This window comes from Rattus rattus, chromosome 6 (assembly GCF_011064425.1).
Source record: "Rattus rattus isolate New Zealand chromosome 6, Rrattus_CSIRO_v1, whole genome shotgun sequence".
NCBI lineage: Eukaryota > Metazoa > Chordata > Mammalia > Rodentia > Muridae > Rattus > Rattus rattus.
In genome coordinates, this window is record NC_046159.1 from 1,774,586 (window position 1) to 1,792,817 (window position 18,232).

General features: G+C 43.7%; 1 protein-coding gene across 1 annotated transcript in view; it reads right to left on the reverse strand.

Annotated features, from left to right (window-relative positions):
• Sox5 (SRY-box transcription factor 5) overlaps window positions 1-18,232 on the reverse strand; it is a 369,147-nt gene that overhangs the window by 197,936 nt on the left and 152,979 nt on the right. The window contains exon 4 of the mRNA XM_032905393.1: window positions 3,820-3,906. Coding sequence (XP_032761284.1) covers window positions 3,820-3,906 — 87 coding nt within the window. The remainder of the gene's footprint in view (window positions 1-3,819; window positions 3,907-18,232) is intronic.

Consider the following 18,232-nt stretch of genomic DNA (forward strand, 5'->3'; position numbering starts at 1 on the left):
TATCCCACCAGGACTTATATCTCTTCCTTGAAAAAGGAAAAACAAAACAAACAAACAAAACTTGTTGTCTGACTTGTGTTCTGTGCCTGCTTATGTTCAAGTTGTCTTAATGCCGTTTAAATAGAATAATTGCCTCTTTCAGGGCACATACTCAATACCCCTGTCTATCTCAAAAGTGTACATCACCTGAGAGATTATCTTAATCCAGGTATTGAGTCCACACAGCTTGTGCTTAATTCATGAGCTCGAAGGCAATTGTATTACCCAGAGGATTATTGATATGAATCCAAAGCTATCCAGTGTTTGCCCGTATGTCATCTAGGAAGATCAAAATTCCAGACTTGAAATAGTCATATTTTTACATTAACAAGTGCATGGCATCTCCTTCCACACAACAGATATAACATTTTGTAAGATTTAACTTATGTAGTAGAACCTTTGAGTCCCGGGCGAGAGGGAACTATTTAAACAAGTCTAGTGATGGATTTGTCCTGGACTTTTCTGAGAAATCTGGCCAGCAAACCTCCCAATCAGTGTCCCCTTTTTTATTACAGTGAAGGTAGAATAAATGGGAGATGTCACCGTGTAGACGTGGATATTATTTTCTACAAGTGCAAACTGCAAGTAAGATGTAGTGTCCGCAGTTGCTTGGCTGAGAAGCGAATGGTCTATTTAGACTAGTCAAAGCCATCATGGATCCCCAGACACTGTCCTCAGTTGGAGTGCCAATTCAGAGACCTTCAGTGTCAAGGAATTCCATGCTAGCTGAAATGCTGTGGGCCTCGATGGGAGCCAGCTGGAATGAGCTTACCACTTCCCCATCCCCACTCACTACCGGGCTACAAAAGGCATCTGTCACCTTGCTCACCAATGCTGCTCAGAGCTTTTGCCACCGATGACATAGAAGGTCTCTGAGAGATCCTGGTGATGTAATAAGTCTGAGGAGAAGGGAAGAGACCATTTCCTCAGGCAGCACCTTTTGGGGTAAAGTACCAACCGACTGACTCTTGTTGGCCAAGCTTTGCAGACCAACTGTGTTTCCCAATCTAGGTTCCATGAGCCTTGCATGTGTATAGCAGACAATGATTTCTTCTGTCTTTAAAACCTGAATGGGTCATGTCTCCGAACTACCAGACTATAAAGTGGTACAATATCAGGCAAAATGTTCTAATGTTGTTTTTAAAAAGGGAACTTTTTAGGGCCAGCAACATGGCTCTGTGGGTAATAGCACTTGCTACTGAGCCTGAGGGCTGAGTGTAAGCCCTAGAGCCTTCCTGATGAAAGTGGAGAGCTGAGTTCTAGTCACGCACCCTCTGACCAGCACATAAGCACAGGTGAGGATGTGTATGCACACGTCCTACTCCACAAATAGATGTGAAAATAAGAGACAAGGAGCTCTATGCTCTCAGAGGCCACTGACCTCTGCTAACATTTTCTCTCAAGAAAAGAGAGAGGGCGAATTAGAATCGAAACAATTATTTATGGACAGCCAATGTCCATTAAACCTACACCTTCTTCCCACTTGAAGACAAGTTCGCCACTTGTTCTTTTCGAGTGCTAACAGTGAGAAACACTTTCACAAACTTTCCAAGTTTCTGACTCTACTAATTTGTTCAAATACCTTCAAAGTAATTCCTTGGGTAATACCTTAACGGACCACTGGCTTGGCTACGGTGTGAAATCTGCAAGAGGCTCTCCTTTGCCTTGCCCTCCTCCCTCTCCCTCTGTTTCTCATTTCTCTTCCTCTCTCATTCTCTTCTCCCCTCCATTTCTCTCTCTTTATCTAACTGCTTTCATGCCCCATATTCAATAAAAGCTTACATAACTGGCCGAGATAAACATAGGGGCAGTTTTCAGGACCCGAGGGATCCGGTCAATGCTGCGAGGCTGACAAGGGTCATCCTGGCATCCTCTAAAGTTCTAATCTACTACATTGGCAAACCAAGCAACCATTCGGCGCGTCCCTGCTTTTGTATATTGAAAAAAGTCTACAGGACCACTCACTCCTTCCCTCCCCCAGCCAGAAACAGCAGACAAATCTGTTAGCCTCACACCTTCCTTCCTCTGCCTGGGATGAAAAGGCTTCAGAAACAAGGCAGCCATTGTTCTTAGACTTCTTCTGAGGTGGCCAGAAACCACATTCCTGGGCACGACATAATCTTTGCTCCTGACCCCCCAAATTCACTTACCCCCAGAGGCAATCTTCTATTGTACCCTCTGCACCTATGAACAATGATTCGTAATTGCAACTGTCACACACAGTCTGCAGGCAGAGAAACTCAGGGCTGTTTTCCCTACTTCTCTGGGAAACCTGAGCCGGACACCTAATAACCCTGCGCTGGCAGAGGAGAGACGTACAGTTGCTTTCAAAACGCTTCTGGAAACGGCCTTATTTTGAACGGAACCGGAGGACAATGACCGGACCTGGGCTCTGAACGTGAAGCTTGAAAGACTCAAAATTAAAGGCAGAAACTTCTTTTGTGGTTTTACTAGAGCATCCTAAAGTAGCCCCAGGCTAGCCTCAAAGCAGAGCACAGAGCCTCCTTCCCCTAAGCCTATCAGCACTGCTGTTGAGACTTTCAAGTCTGACTTGTGAAGGAAGAGGAGGGAGGAACACAAGGCTTGGGGCAGGCGTGCAGTCCTCTCTGCTCCACTCTTGGTGGTGCCTGAGGTGGGTGGAGGAAAACAAGAGGCAGGCACTACACACTCTTTGCCTCAGGGGTCATGGGTTAAAAGTCCACCAGAAAGCTGAAGTGCTTGATGTCCCAGAAAGGGAAGCTTTCCTCTGCGTTCTCCTTAAGTTCTGCACGCTCTGAGGCATGCTAATTAATTATTCATTTTTCTTCCAAAATCAATGTTGGTCAACAAACTCGTTGATGGATACTCATCCTCCCTACCCATTGACAACCCTCCAAGGCCAGAACGTATGCAACGTCAAATGGCTGACAAACACGTGAGGTCCTCAGTCAAATGTTTTCTGGTACTTTCCAAACAGCCAGATATAAATGGCCTCGAATAGAAGAAATAGTTGAAAAGGCAAATGCTTTGCTTCTCTCTAGAATACTTGGACGGGACAGGACCTCAAGGCTGAGACTGCCTCGAAGTTATTTAAAGATGTGCCTACGTATATACTAATATTAATCTGGAGATGCTTAAAATTTACAATTAGCGCCACACTTCACAAGCAAATATATTGTTGATGACCTGCTCTCTTGACATTCCCAAAATTAATATCGCCTGAGAGTTTAGAATCACAAGTATCCTGGTAGCAGCCACAGGGAGCTGCACACTGTCTTCTGAGAAGTGGTGGTTTAAAACCAACCGAAAGGATCATCTGCCTCTATTTCTACAGGAAAAAGAATTAAATCTCCCCCCTCGTACTGGAAGTTTGTTACAATATATCCCTTGCTGATCTTTGGTGGCTCCAGCTGCCCATTAGACCTATGCGTACTTCAGATACAGAGTGCGAATTATAATTTACGAGACGCGGTTTCTAACCTCTCTCTGCCGTTGTTACGTTCTTAGCCTTGCAGTAAATCATTTAAGTCAAATACGAGGAAGAACATGCCACCGACAGAGTGGGTTTGTGCTGTTAAGAAACCAAACCAAACCAAACCAACAACAAAACCCCATTCTTGACCCTATACAGTGCAAGCAGAACACACACAGACAGACAAGATCTATTTCCATCCAGAAGAGAGGCCAGCCCCAGAGCATGCACGGAGAAAAGGGGCTGGGGACAGAAGGATTCCATAACCACTGGCAAATGTCAACTCCATTTCTGAGCAATCTGGATAAAAGCAGGCACACGCTTCCTACCTTTGATTTCTCCAAAGTTCCCTGATCCCATTGCCAGGAGCTTGTCTTTCCAGTCCTTGGAGAGGAGCTTTTCAATGCTGGGAGTGTCTAAGTAAAGAGAGAATACACTTATAAGCACAGCAGAATGACTATATGCAGCATGCTCATAGAAGCCTATCCGCTAAGAATAGGCCATCCTGGTCCTGGCCCCAGCTCGTAATGACTTCATCAACAAACTGATAACAGGGGAGGGGAAAAAAAGGAGTGTGTTTGATCACCTGCTGTTTCGAAATCATTAGCTTTCCCCCCTTCCAGAACAAAGCCATACGGATTCTTTATGACAATGGGCTCATGTAAACCTACAGTTCATTGTTTTACAATTTTGGTGAGCAAATTCTTGCTATAATGGATGCTTGTCAATTTCAGAGTGTCAGCCTGCAGCCGGAAAATAATTATGTTGATAAAATGCAGAGTGAAAAAAAAGGCAAAAGAATTAGCCCTTAAATCTGCTACATGTAATTACGTCCCTCTGTGTGTTTACAATTCCGTGCACTTTATAATATGTGGAACATTGTGGTGGTAACGCACTGTGGCAAGATTTGTGAGCACACATTGAACGCTGAAAAAATAAATAAAAAAAAACAAACAAACCAAACCAAAAAAAAAAAAAAAAAAAAGAAGGTTGCAAAACCGGTGAACAAAGTAATGTCTCTAACGCAAATGCATGGCTTGCCCATTCCGGATATGCTCCATGCTTTCTTCAAGTGTTCTGTGCTGGGACAGCATGGGCACCTATTGGAGAGCGAGGTCACGCGTCGTGGAGTTTGGTCTATTTTTGTGGCTACCTCATCCCTGCCCTCCCCCTTTGAACTGAACCTGAACTATAGGTAACTACAACTGCAATAAAGCCAGTGGACGTGAGGCTCAGTTCCAGACAATGGCGTCGTGTGCTCGTGCCAGCATCGAGCTGGCTATACAGTTAGAGTGCATCTCATCAACTCCAGGTTAGCCTGACGTACGTTAGAGAGCACAGTGCTCCTCAGCCCTGAAAGTGCCCCCCATGCCTCATCAAAAGGACAGCACCGCACCTACTATCTTGGGTCTCACATGCGCCCTGTCTTCTCCACATCAGTGTCTGTGGGCGTTTCTATCTGTTCAGACGATTATTCACCCCCTAGGAGGGACAGAGAGGTCAACTTGTCAAAGACCATCCGTCCTAGGGGGTTTCCGGCTAAGCTGAGGTTAAGAATGGGCTATCTCTAAGATGTTGAAAAATAATGATTAGTGGACATTTAAACACCCCTGAGGTATATTTAAATATATTCGGATATTGAAGGTGTCAGGCATTCTCCTACATCGACACACGCGCACATGTAAGCAGGCTCCATTTGCGATATGTGCTTGTAATATACGCTTCTCCCTGTCCTGAAATACCTATTTCTATTTTGTATATAGAGGGGAAATCCTAATGAGCTTATTTGCATATTTTCCTAAAAATCACCCTGCCCCCTGTTTTTCTATCTCATACTCTGGAAACGGCGCCAGACAGCAATGCTGCGATCAGTCGGAGTGCAGACTGGTGTTGCAATCGGTGTTTCCACTTGCATCATGGTGTTTAAAGAAAGTTGAAAATACTTCTGCATGGAACTTCGGTGTGTCCACATTCCCAGGGAGCACTGGGGGAAATCAGTTCTTAAACCTTATCAGAGTAGGTCAAACAAACACCACTGTTTCTTTATCCAGAGCTCGGCTTTAAAAAAAAAAAAAAAAAAAAAGAACCTGGAGTAGCGTGCAAACAGGGCATGGCCAGTATGGTATTTGTAGGAGGGTTCTGTCAGTCATTAAAAGCTAACAAGCCTTTGCAAGGGAGGAATGTGGCGATGGAAATCCACTGTGGACTAACAATGGGCCCCGGACCTCCCTGCTCCACAAGCAGATCTTTTTACTTCTAATGCTATTATTGTCTGCCAGGTCCTGGCAATGCCTTTCCCTTGCAGGGAGACAAAATATCTACTGTCGCCACCTTATAAAGGGACAGAGGTCTTCTGTCTGAGCTGCAGAGTTAAAGAAACAGCAGTCAGATTTGTGGAACCCACAGAACATTTCTGGCCTTCCTATTAAGGCGCATTGAGATAGAAAGCTCCAGAGAGCTGGTTCAAGTTGACTCTTAGCACACAGAGCAGGAGGGAGGGAGGAAGGGCAGGAGGGGCGAGGGAGGGAGGGAAGGAGGGAGGAAGGGGGCGTCTGTGAAAATGGAAAACCAGAAATATGCCTAACTTGGGGCTGTCACATCGGATGACTCAGAATACTAACATCTTTCACTGAGGTGTGAAATGTGTGCCTCAGATTCAGATACTGAGTGGCCTCCGTCCCCGGGACCGTGCTAATGAATGGCCTCTGTTCTCTTATTTAATCGTCACCTGAAGTCTGAGAAGGTGTAATTACATCTATGTTATGAGTTCTAAGAAAGATACACACACACACACACACACACACACACACACACACTCACTCAATTCAGGCATAGACCAGTCTGCAGTTTTAAAATATATTATGGGAAAGAATGATGTCTTGGGCAGGGTTTTGTTTGCTCCAAACACCTAGTGACAAGACAAGAAAGCTCCTGTTTTGAAGGCTAATTGTTGTGCAACAAAGCAATGTTGCACCCCCTGCCCTGTGTGTCATGACAAACTTCTCATGGTAGGTACAGATTGACACTGCTCTGCTATAAAAAAAAAAAAAAAGAAAGAAAAATCTCAAAGCTTAGTGAGATGCAGCACTCACCCACCTCACCCACAACGAAGCCGAGTCCAAACCACCCAGCCTGCTGTTCAAGGTGCTTACACACATGGTCACATGTGGACAACACACACATACACACACACACACACACACACACACTTCCTCTGTACACACACACACTTCCTCTGTATACACACACACACTTCCTCTGTACACACACACACTTCCTCTGTATATACACACACACACACTTACTTCCTCTGTACACACACACACACACATTTCCTCTGTACACACACACACACACACACACACACACACACACACACACACAATTTGTCTATATGTCTGTACACACACACACACACACACACACACACACACACACACACACACACACACACACACACACTTCCTCTGTGGAAGAATTCTAGATCACAGAAACCATTCAAAAGTCCGCTAGAGTGAAAACCTCAAATAACAAATTGAATTCTCTAGAATAAAATGTTTGTGTGAGTATCAACTATGGATTAAAAGGATAGATCTTTTTTTTTTTTACAGTTCTCATTAACATGAGAACTTAATCTAATCGTACGATTTCTTACGTGTGGAATTGGCCTTGGATGCTTTTAGAAACCCATCATGTGAACGTGTTCAGTGAAGTTACCCCTTTCACGTATGAGCTAGAAGGAGTATTAGGGATGAGTGAAAAGAATCCAGATGGTCACCTAGCCTGTGACAGCAGCTAGCTGTTGGCGAGGGTGGGGTCAGGGCCCTTGGCCCTACATGGATTTCTGTCACATAACTGGGTAACTACTAGAAATTCTACTTGCCATAGCACATTTCCCACCATGGTCTCACATCCCTACAGATTGTTCCTAGAGTGGTACTAGGGAATGACCTCCATTGAGAAGGTCAGTGCCCTCCATGCTGATAAAGCTCTCGGGAGACAGTCAGAAAATCCACGGTTAGAAGCGTAAAAGACAAAATGGCAAGATCCCAATATTTATAATCACCTGTTTTCTTGTGTGAATTTAATAAAGGGATGTTTACCACGGCTCCATAAGCACCACTCACTATGTATGGTGTGAGAAAAGATACTTACCATGCAATGTTTAGTTTTCAAAACTGAGATTTACTTTTAAACACACAGAGTTGAGTTTTTCCTGTGCGTGTGGCTGGCGTCTGTTTGCCTTGTTGGTGAGTTCTGTTCTGCAACTGGCCTTCTTTCCCTTTTTTTCTTTGATTGATTGATGATTGATTGATTGATTTTGGACAGGATCTCATTGAGTAGACCAAGCTATCCCTCAACTCACAGGGATCTTCCTGCCTTTGTTTTCCAAGTGTGGAGAGTAAAGGCATGTGGGACTAGGCCTGGGGTAAATTTCTTAATTTAAACACTTAGGACTCTATTCATCCAAACATTGGAGTTTCATAGTTACCCTCAAAACTATGGAGTTCCTCAAAGAAAGGCATTGTGAAAGTCGAGGTGCTTTAGACAGTGTCTCAGCCTAAGGAATGCTGTCACATCTGAAACCTTTGACAGTAGTGAGCCTGTCCCATGTTAGACTTGGCAAAACTCAGGCTTTGCCCAACGTCAGCGAGTTCAAAGTACAACAGAGACTGTGAAAACCAGGGCTCTTCTTTCAAGTTTCCAGTTAAAAACTAAACACATGCATTGTAAAAGATAATGTAAAATAAATAAAGGTCGTGTGGGGAAATAAGCTATGGACCACTGGTGCTCCAGAAGCACCCCATCACTGGCCCACTAGAGCCTCAGAAGTACCCATCCGCTGCCCCCACATTCAGATGACTCTGTGGAATCACTTAAGCTTCTCTCTGCTGGATGCAGCCGGTAGACAGACTGATTGCTTTTCTCTCTGGCATGATCCTGTGAGCTTCCTCACATCACTGCCTACCACAATCCCCACCAGAGAAGCTCCCGAAGTTGCCAGCCATTGTTATGACAGCATCCTGCCTCTTTAGGGCCCCTTCATTTCTTCCTAACTCGCACTCCCGTTTTCCCTGCGGTGCCAAACCCTCTTAAGACCGACTCCCTGGGCTGGAACAATGAGACCTGGAGACCCATGCCAACATATTGTAATTCTCCAGCAAGCTGCCAGTGCCAAGAATTAAACCACATTCCTGCCAGCACAGTAGCTTACACACAACCTGAGGTTTGTGCTTTGTGTGCACGCACGCTTTATTTTTCTGTTTTAATCTTCTTTGAACTACTGTGGCAGAGCACATTAAGAAATTGAACGAGTAAAATGTAGGTATGCACCATATTTGACTTTTTAGGCTAAAGCCCATGAATTAGTCCATGGCAAATCTGAAACTGTTTATAATTTTTTAAATTTGTAGCTTCGACTGGGCCTCATCCCTCTTGATCTGTGTCGATGCACACAGCAGCGAGGGCATCACGCCACGGAAGGAACTGTCATGGCTAAATTTCAAACATGCCAGTTGTTTCTCAAATCAAGAAATCGATGCCGTGTGTGGCTAATCCAGAGGCTGGATTTTACAATTGGCGTGGCTCTTCTCTACCATTTTGGTAAGTATTTTAATGGACGCAATGGTCAGATGTACGCGGAACAAACACAACTGGGTGATGTAAAATCAAAATCAGGATAAGCATTACACTGTCACGCAAATCTAACTTACCCTTAGCAATCGGGGAGCCCTTTTCTACAGAAGTTAGATACTTTTAGGTGCTAAGAGACTGCTAATGGAATACTCAGTGTTTAAATATTTTATCCAGGATATCAGAGTTGGGCAATGACTGGTAGTAGTCGGTGTGACTTAAAAACAGTCTCGGCTGAACTCTCTGATGGTCAGTAGCGCCACCACTCAGCCAATTTCAAATACTCATGAAAAAAAAATCATATACCCCGCTAAACCCAAAGGCAGGACATGTGGCCTCATCCCCGGGACAGACTCCTCTTCACATGCCACGGGGCTGTGTTCTACACTCCGGCTTCTATTTTGTGGTTGGTCCTTGGACTGAACGCAGGGCCTTATATGTACTAAGCGAACAGCTTTAGTTGTGTGACTCCCAACACACACCCCCTTGCTAAAGAGCTAAGCATTTGGAAGCATGAAATTTTTGTTCCATTTTCTTCGCCACCTTCAGGATCAGCTGATTATTTAAGTGTCAGGTGACACTGTTGGAATTGTGGCAGTGAACTCAATAAACTCTGTTAGGCCTGATCCCTGTTTGCTCTCACAAGCGCCCTCTGGAAGCTCCCAGGAACTGAAGAGCAAAGGCCAGTGTGTAAGTCAGTACAGTTCCAGGACAGCATGCTGCTGATTAATTACGTGAGTAAAGACAAGAAATGAGGATTTGTAGGGGGAAGACTCAGGTTAATCTGCAAATGACGTCAATAGAAATTCACTTTGGGGGCGGGGGGAGGGGCAGCATCGTCTTGTCCAGACAATACTCCGGGGCAGCTGTTATCCAACGCAGGGTAAGCAGTAGATTCTTGCAAATAAGAAAAGCCCTGTGTACACTTGAGACCAGTAGGGCCCAGAATTATTCCGGAGCCCACCCATGGCTGCAGCTACGCTACCAATGTCAAGTTCCAGGATATGTTACAAAGTTCTGCACATCTCCACAAACCACAGAAGTCAAGCTGACGTTCCGCAGCCCTCAGCCTGCACCGGCCTCACTTTTTATATGTAATTATGCTCAAGTTACTTAAGCCTGGAAGGGCTTTCATTTTAGTATTGTCAAAGTGTGTGCCTGTTTTCGCCTGAACGTTATTAAAAACTTTCTAGAAGGGAAAGAAATAGCTTTGACAAGGCTACCTTCTGCGAGTTTTAAACATACAATCAATCCCAGAGACGGACAAGACCTGAGTTACTTGCGATAAGCTTACATTTTCTGTTTGCCCTGGCTAGAAATTTGGACATGTCTCTTCGGGTATATACAGCCCGGAATCACCTTTTTAGAAGAGTATTTCTCCATTGCATAATTAAATATGCCAAAATTAACACGGCACAGTTGCCATGTGTCTGGGGTCCGCATTTGTTCCTTACAAGGATCATTTGTGTGAATGCTGTCGTATCTCTTGTAAGATTTGATTTTTATGAACGCACGTGTGTCTGTCTGTGTGAGCCTCTGCGAAGGGTACAGGTGTGCCTGCCAGGAGAGGGCATTAGATCCCCAAAAGCTGGAGTTACAGGCAGTAAGGGGTACGCCCTCATAAGACTTGATGACAAGGGTGCTGGAAAACAAATCCAGGTCCCCGGGAAGAATGCTTCTAAACACTGAGCAATTGCTTCAGCCCATTGGCTCTCAACCTGTAGGTCATGACAACGTCTACAAACCTCCACTCCTAAGAGGTATTGATATTATGATGGATACAGTAGTAGAATCACAATAACAAAATAATTCTATGGTTGGGGTGGGCACTTCAACATGAGGAACTGTGTTAAAGGGTCCAGCATTAGAAAGGTTGAGAACTACTGCTCTAGACACCCCACACCCCATGTCTGTCTGTCTGTCTGTCTGTCTCTGTCTCTCTGTCTCTGTTTCTCTCTCTGTCTCTCTGTCTCTTTCTCTCTGTCTCTCTCTCTGCCTCTCTCTGTGTCTCTGTCTCTGTCTCTGTCTCTGTCTCTGTCTCTGTCTCTGTCTCTGTCTCTGTCTCTCTCTCTCTCTCTCTCTCTCTCTCTCTGTCTCTCTGTCTCTCTCTCTCTCCCTGACTGGTTTCATTATCTGACCTGAACTTCTGATCCTCCTCCTTCCAGTCCCCAAGTTCTAGGACTCAGACATCTCCCCACTCTGCCCAGTTATCTTCTCTGCACACAAACAAGGTAATAAGCGAGCGGTGGGGTCGCTGGTCGCCCCAGTCGCCCCTATCAAAAGCTAGCTGGTCTTGTGTAGCCCGCAGACATTTCCACGTGGTAGTTTTATTATTAGCTGCCACCAGAACCACTGCAAGCTCTGTCAGGGCAGCATTCCAACAGGGAGCTGCAGAAAGTCATTCCTCTGGTACAGAAACCCTTTGTCTTCTTGCTACTAGATATAAAAGGAAAAAGAATGATTTAATGTCATAAAACCCGACTCCATCTCTTATGGGTTTATTGCTCTTTGGCAAGTAATTTACCCTCTTGCTACCTCAAGTTACTCACCTGAAGGTAGATAAAGACTGCTCTTATCTCATATTTGCTGGGAAGGCTAGTGTATGCAAGCCTTTAATAGGGTTAGGCTCACAATGCCACTCAAAAATGTTAACCAGTGCTAGAACTACAAATCAGCTTATAACTGTCAAAGAGAACCATTTCTTACACACACATGCACACAGAAACACGTACAGATACACATGCATACACACACACATACACACACATATATACACATACAGAAACACACATGTATACAGACACATAAACCAATGCATCTATGCATACACGCATGTGTATATACATATACAAAATGTATACACATACATGTGTATACAATAACGGGTATAAGTAGACATACATAAACACATATACCACACCCTTAAATACATACATATACACATAACAGGCATACATATACACATACACATGCACATATCTGCCTTCAGCTGTCATTGCACTGTACTAGTGGTTCCCACATGTATTTCTGTAATGAGGATCATCCTCTCTGTCCTCTATGAGAAGGAAATGGGTACAGCTGCAAGGAGGGGCTGACCATTTGTAGGTTGCTGTATGACACGTCTCAGAAAGCACAGGCAAAGAGACTCAACTGGCCTTCCTTCTCTACTTCCTTTGGACAACTGTCTTTCCAACGGTCCTCAGGGTTGCCAGCACTATGGGGACACACACCAACAGCAGTTTGTAGCTTCCATTCATTGGCATTGCAGCCCCACCCACCACGGCACTTACCCTGATCTTCCACCTCCACAGTGACAGCATTTTAACTCGGACAGTGGGAGAGCATGGCTCTCACATACAAGCCCTTGCATAAAGTGCACGACTAATGAACACTGTCCATTTGGAGCCAAATAAGTCATGAAGTCAGAAAAAAGCAGATGGGTTAGGAAGGGAAGCACCAAGTTCCACACTTGTAAGTTTCTGAGAGAGTGGGGAGTAGACAGCAGGAGGGAGACAGGGTTGGTAGGAGGGAAGACCAGAAAGGACATACAACATGGTGGAAAACTGGAAGAGAGGCGGGGACTGTGCACACACAGCAGCCACTCTATAAAACCCCAACATTTCTTCTGAAGGAGTTCATCTCGACTTCACCCACCAAACAACTGGTCTAGTCAGAGAAAAATTGTCCGAGCTTTCATTTTCTGTTTTAGTATTTTCTCCATACAGTGGAACCATTAAAAGATAACATAAGGACTGCAGAATTAAAGTATAACATATTTGAGAATCAAATGAGATTTTAATCTCTGAAGACTACCTTGCACATAAAGGGGGAAGCTAAGGCAGGAGCAGGTAAGGACTTGGAAGCTTCCTAAAGATGAGACCGTGTAGACCGTACTACACATGTGAACCTGATGCTTACTGGTCTACAGGGCAAGAGCAAGTGTGGATCGTGTACAACTGTTAATACATTTAAGACAAGGAATCTGTAGGTATTTGGATCATAACAAACAATTTATCCAACTACGAATCTCAAATTCATACAGTCATTCATGTATGGGCATTTAGAACACACAAGTTGGAATCCATTTTGATGATCACATATGTAGAATCCTGTAGTTGCTCCAAATTGCGAATGTGGCACGTGGAGAAGAGAAAGGAAATCCAAAGAGCATCTAAGTAGAAAACCACTTGACATCGGGTAGAACAAGGAGTCCAGGCACCTGGATGCGTGAACCAAGGCAGTCAGGTGGAGGCTGAAGCATCACACACCCAGAATCTTCCCACCCTGACACATGTGTGCCCGTGCCACAAGCCCCACCTGCCAGATGCCTGGCAGGACCATAAGTCAGACAGGACTCTGCCCTCCTCCACCCCTCACAGAGACGGTTACTAGGGCAGCTGAAATGCTGAGTGGAGACACTAGTTATAACTCAGGGGAGGCTGTCATGTTCAGATACAGAGGATCAGGGTTGAAAACAAGCAAGTGGAGAAAATGTTCTCCAACTGCTGAACATCAAGTGTCAAGTCTTACACAGACTTCCAAAGTGAAGTAGCCCCACTCCCTCGGTGTTCATTATCCCTGGTCTCTTGTAACTCTGTAGTGATTTCGGACTGTGTCATTTGTAGGGTAATTTCAGAAGACAAAATACAGGACTCTCATTTCCAAAGCATGATTTAATGTTACCAGACCTAGATATAATCCCATCAGAGGAGAAGTGCGCTGCTACGTTAGCCACGAGATCCTGACTCCATCCAAATAGTGTAGAGTGAAACAAGTACATAAATCCATTAGGGACTTTATTTAAAAAATGATTTCCATTGAGGAAGCAACGCAGTAAATAACAAGGAAGGAAATGAAAAAGTGAAAAGTAAAAACTAGATAAACAGAAGCAAAGCCAAAGAGATTGGCATAGTTTTGGCTCTCTGACGTCAACAGAGCCCAACTTCATTTGATGATAAATTCTGTACATATAATATTATGCATGTGCAACACATCTACCCATACATTAAATTGTAATCAGAGTATTTGTCTACCACTATTGTCTTTGCTTTTAATGAACTGTATATACTACATGAGATACAAACTTTATAAAAGTGACAAATGCATCATACAGGTTCAACCCAATCTCTTTCTTTTGTATGATTTACACACAGCATTTATACAAACACACACACACACACACACACACTCACACATATACATTTGCACATATATGCACACACACACATGCAGGCACATGTACACACACCTACACACACATACATACACATGCACACACATACATATGTGCATACACACATGTACACATACACACATATGCACACAAATGCACATGCAGTCAGGGAAGCATCACATGCTATTCCTCTGCTCACATATGCAGCACTGACTAGTCACATCCCACATCCCATGATGCCAAGCTGCTCAAAACCTCAGGAAAGTCAGTCTCATGTAGGAGAGTAGGACTTTGCCCATAACTAGACACAAACAAGCGTTTTATTTCAGATGGTATCACGTCACTGAGCTGCTGTCCTAGACCCTCACCTACTGGCTCAGAAAGAGTGTTAATGCCCTCCCTGAACTGCCCAACCTATGAAGAGTGAACAAGAGTGTGGACAGGGTGTTTTGGTAAGCACCCCTATAAAATGTAATAGTTATTATTAATAATAAATAATATAATGTATTATCATTAATAACATGTAATATAGCATATTAACAGCATGCTATATAATACATAGTGTATAGTTATATATGAGTTTCTACTGTGTGAGTACATGGTTCATAATCACTCATTTAAAACACTTAAATGGAAATTTTATCATAATCTACCAGTAAAGTATAATATATATATATATATAAACATATGATATATAACATAAATTTCCATTCGAATGTTTTAAATGAGGGATCATGAGGCATGTAATCACACAGTAGAAACTCTCACACATTAAAAAAGTTAACAGGACACACCGTTCATGCTACAGATGTACAGAGTTCTATAAAGGACAAGAGAGAGAAGAGAATTCTAGTATATAACATGTGCTGTGTGATATGTAATACAGAAGATGTAATACATAATATAGAAGATCTAATATGCAATATGTAATATATTATTCAGGTCACGATATAAAGGTCTACTAGACAACAATTTGTAGGAAACAGGACCAGATACTGAGATGCATGTAGGTAAGAAAATATGAGTGAGTATCTTCAGCAAAGTGTGAGCTCCCTGTTTGTTCAGCATGCACTGTGTCATCAAGGCCGGATGGAATCTAGTGGATGCTGTGACCGAGGGTCTATAGTGGGCAAGAGGGTCACTAAAGACAACATCCAGAGGTCATCAAGACAGTCAGTTTCCTACGTCTTGGTCGAGCCCAGGAACCTGAACTTTTCATCGTTCATCTCGATGAACAAACACTGAATCAGAGTTTGAAAGGATGGACCGAAAACATCGCATGAGGACAGCGTGAATGCTGTGTTCTGTGTCTTCCGGTGGGTTTGTGTTTGCAGTCACATGACCTGGGGCATTTCAAGGAAAAGCACACTGAAGAACCGCCAGGGACCCAATGTGTCTTTCAACCATTGCACCGGGGCACAAGGTTTTCCTGGGAGATTATGATAAAATTTGCATTTAAGTTTTTAAACGAGGGATCACGGACCATGCCGTCCCACATTAGAAACTCGCGCACATTTAAAATCGTTAACAGAACACAGCGTTCATGCGACAGATGTACGGAAGTCATGTAAATGGCAGGAGAGATAAACTAAAGCTCAGAGATAAGACAGCCATGGTTCTGAACGGTGAAGATGAAGTGGGGCGGGTTCTAAGTCTAGTCAAAGAACAGAATGGGTCACTCGAGAAACCCAAGAAATACAAACTAAAAGACGTCCCCTTCATCCAGGAAAATCTCTAGACAGAGCCCTTCGGGAGATGCTGGGACTACAAGTTATTAACCCTGGCCATCAGCTTGTGGCAGAAATGAAACACTTGGCCCACCCTCCTCTGAACATAACTGACATGGGTTTCCATGGGCCGGCAGAATCTCAATGATTATCTTTCATTCATTGTTAAAAGAACGTGGCTCAATACCATCAAGTGAATCAGGGACTCAGGAGGGCACGGAAGCCTAGGGCTGCTGAATGCTTTTCTTTCCTACTTGATTCTCTTCCGGTAACAATGCAAGAGTGATCTAGCTGAATTTTACATGTGAAGGTAAAGACGGTAAGCTATAGATACATATCCACGCAAACCAATTATGTACCCACATATTTAGAATATCTAACATAAAATACTCATACAGAATTTGAATTCTACTCCTCATAATAAAGGGAGGGGTCAGGTGCGGGTAAGGAAGGTGTCACACATTCACCACAGTGTGAGGTAAATCCCTCCTTTCCCCAGGAGCCACTTCATTACAAGAATAAACATTTTAGGAGGCAAGAAAAGCTCATTTAAAACAGCCGGGGGACTGAAGCAAACCAAAACCGAATCATTAGCACTTACCAATTTAAGAATAGATGAATATTTTATTTCAGAAGGGTGTGAGAATCCAACGACATTAACAAACACCTAATCTTTTGACCAGAGGGAGCTAGAGTGAGCCTTCACACCTGGGAACAGGGTGAGGGAACAAGGGCTAGCCTTCACACCTGGGAACGGTGTGAGGAAGCTAGGGTGGGCCTTCACACCTCGGAATAGTGTGAGGGATCGAGGACAAGCCTTCACATTTGGGAATAGTGTGAAGGAGTAAGGGCAGCGACCTTTCAACCTGGGAATGGTGGACTTTTCATGGTTTGGAAGCCCGAGTTTCATGTGTTAGAAACTCAAAGGTGTCAGGACCTCTGTGAATTTTCTCTGTAGAGTAGCTAATCCCCTAGGACTGGGCCCCGAACACCATAGTGAGACCCTGTCTCAAAGAATACAAACATACAAACAAAACGTAAATTGCACAAGGTGACCATTTCAATGTGAGGCACTTGATGCAATAAATATGTAGGTCATCGTTACAGCCTTGTCATAACTAAGAATGATCTGTGTTATGTGACACGATCAGACCCAAAATATAAGTTCTCTAGTTAAAGTACGTATTTCCATAGTTAAGGATAGAAGCGTTTCTAGAGAAGGGTAGAGCTCAACAAAACAGAAGTGTTGGGTTCTGTTGGAACTGGGTTCCTTAACAGAGAAGGTATATTTTCATTAAAGCAAGCATTTCACAATCTAAGGAATGTTCCAACCATTCAGTCAACGTTGGAGTAGTATAATAGTCTATGACTCTAGATTCAGACCTTGAGATAGTTCTCTCTCTCTTTTATTTTTCCTGTAAATAACTTAGCTTCTTCCACAACATCCACAGAGCCAACTCCAGAAATAAAAAGAGCCCATGGCAGAGCAAGCCACAGCAGACACGAATCCGGCACATTCAGAAGGACGTATATCTGAGCTTAATTGAAAATCTTGTTATTGTTGGGGTTTTCTCCTCTCTGCTGTTCCTGTAACACACAGGGCGTGGACCACACAGCCATCAATAACCACAGCAAGGAGGGGATGAAATTAAGAAGGAAAAAATGTATTCCCCACTTTGTGGCTTCCAGAGGTGTTTCTCTCTGGGCTGTCCCTGAATCCTTTCTTATCTCTTACTTATGTTACACTAACAAGGCACCTAACGTGGCCATTCCTCACCAACAGGTCCGGGTCTCCATTTGTACTACGATTTCCTACATTACGGACGGTGACCTAAAGGGGACATCTGTTCACCACATATGATACTGTATGCCAGGACACTTAGTACCACTACGTAATGCTTTCATTAAACCTACATACATTAAGCTTGATTATAATCAATTTTTTATAATACCACTTTTGTAATAATGCTCATAGCATGTGGCTCCCAGGGAATCTTATAACGAGATAGCTGGGTCTATTTTTTTCCATTAAAGCCTCCTTGTGAATTGTCTGTAGTTCTTCCTCTCACACATTTCCAGCTAACTGCCCCCTCTGTACTTAACGTTTGCTGAACAATAGCCAGGCCCCCTTTCAATGGCACCCATTTGCTTCCTTCTTTTATGTCAGGATGCCTCGCTTGGCATCAAATCCACTCCCTACCCATTCCC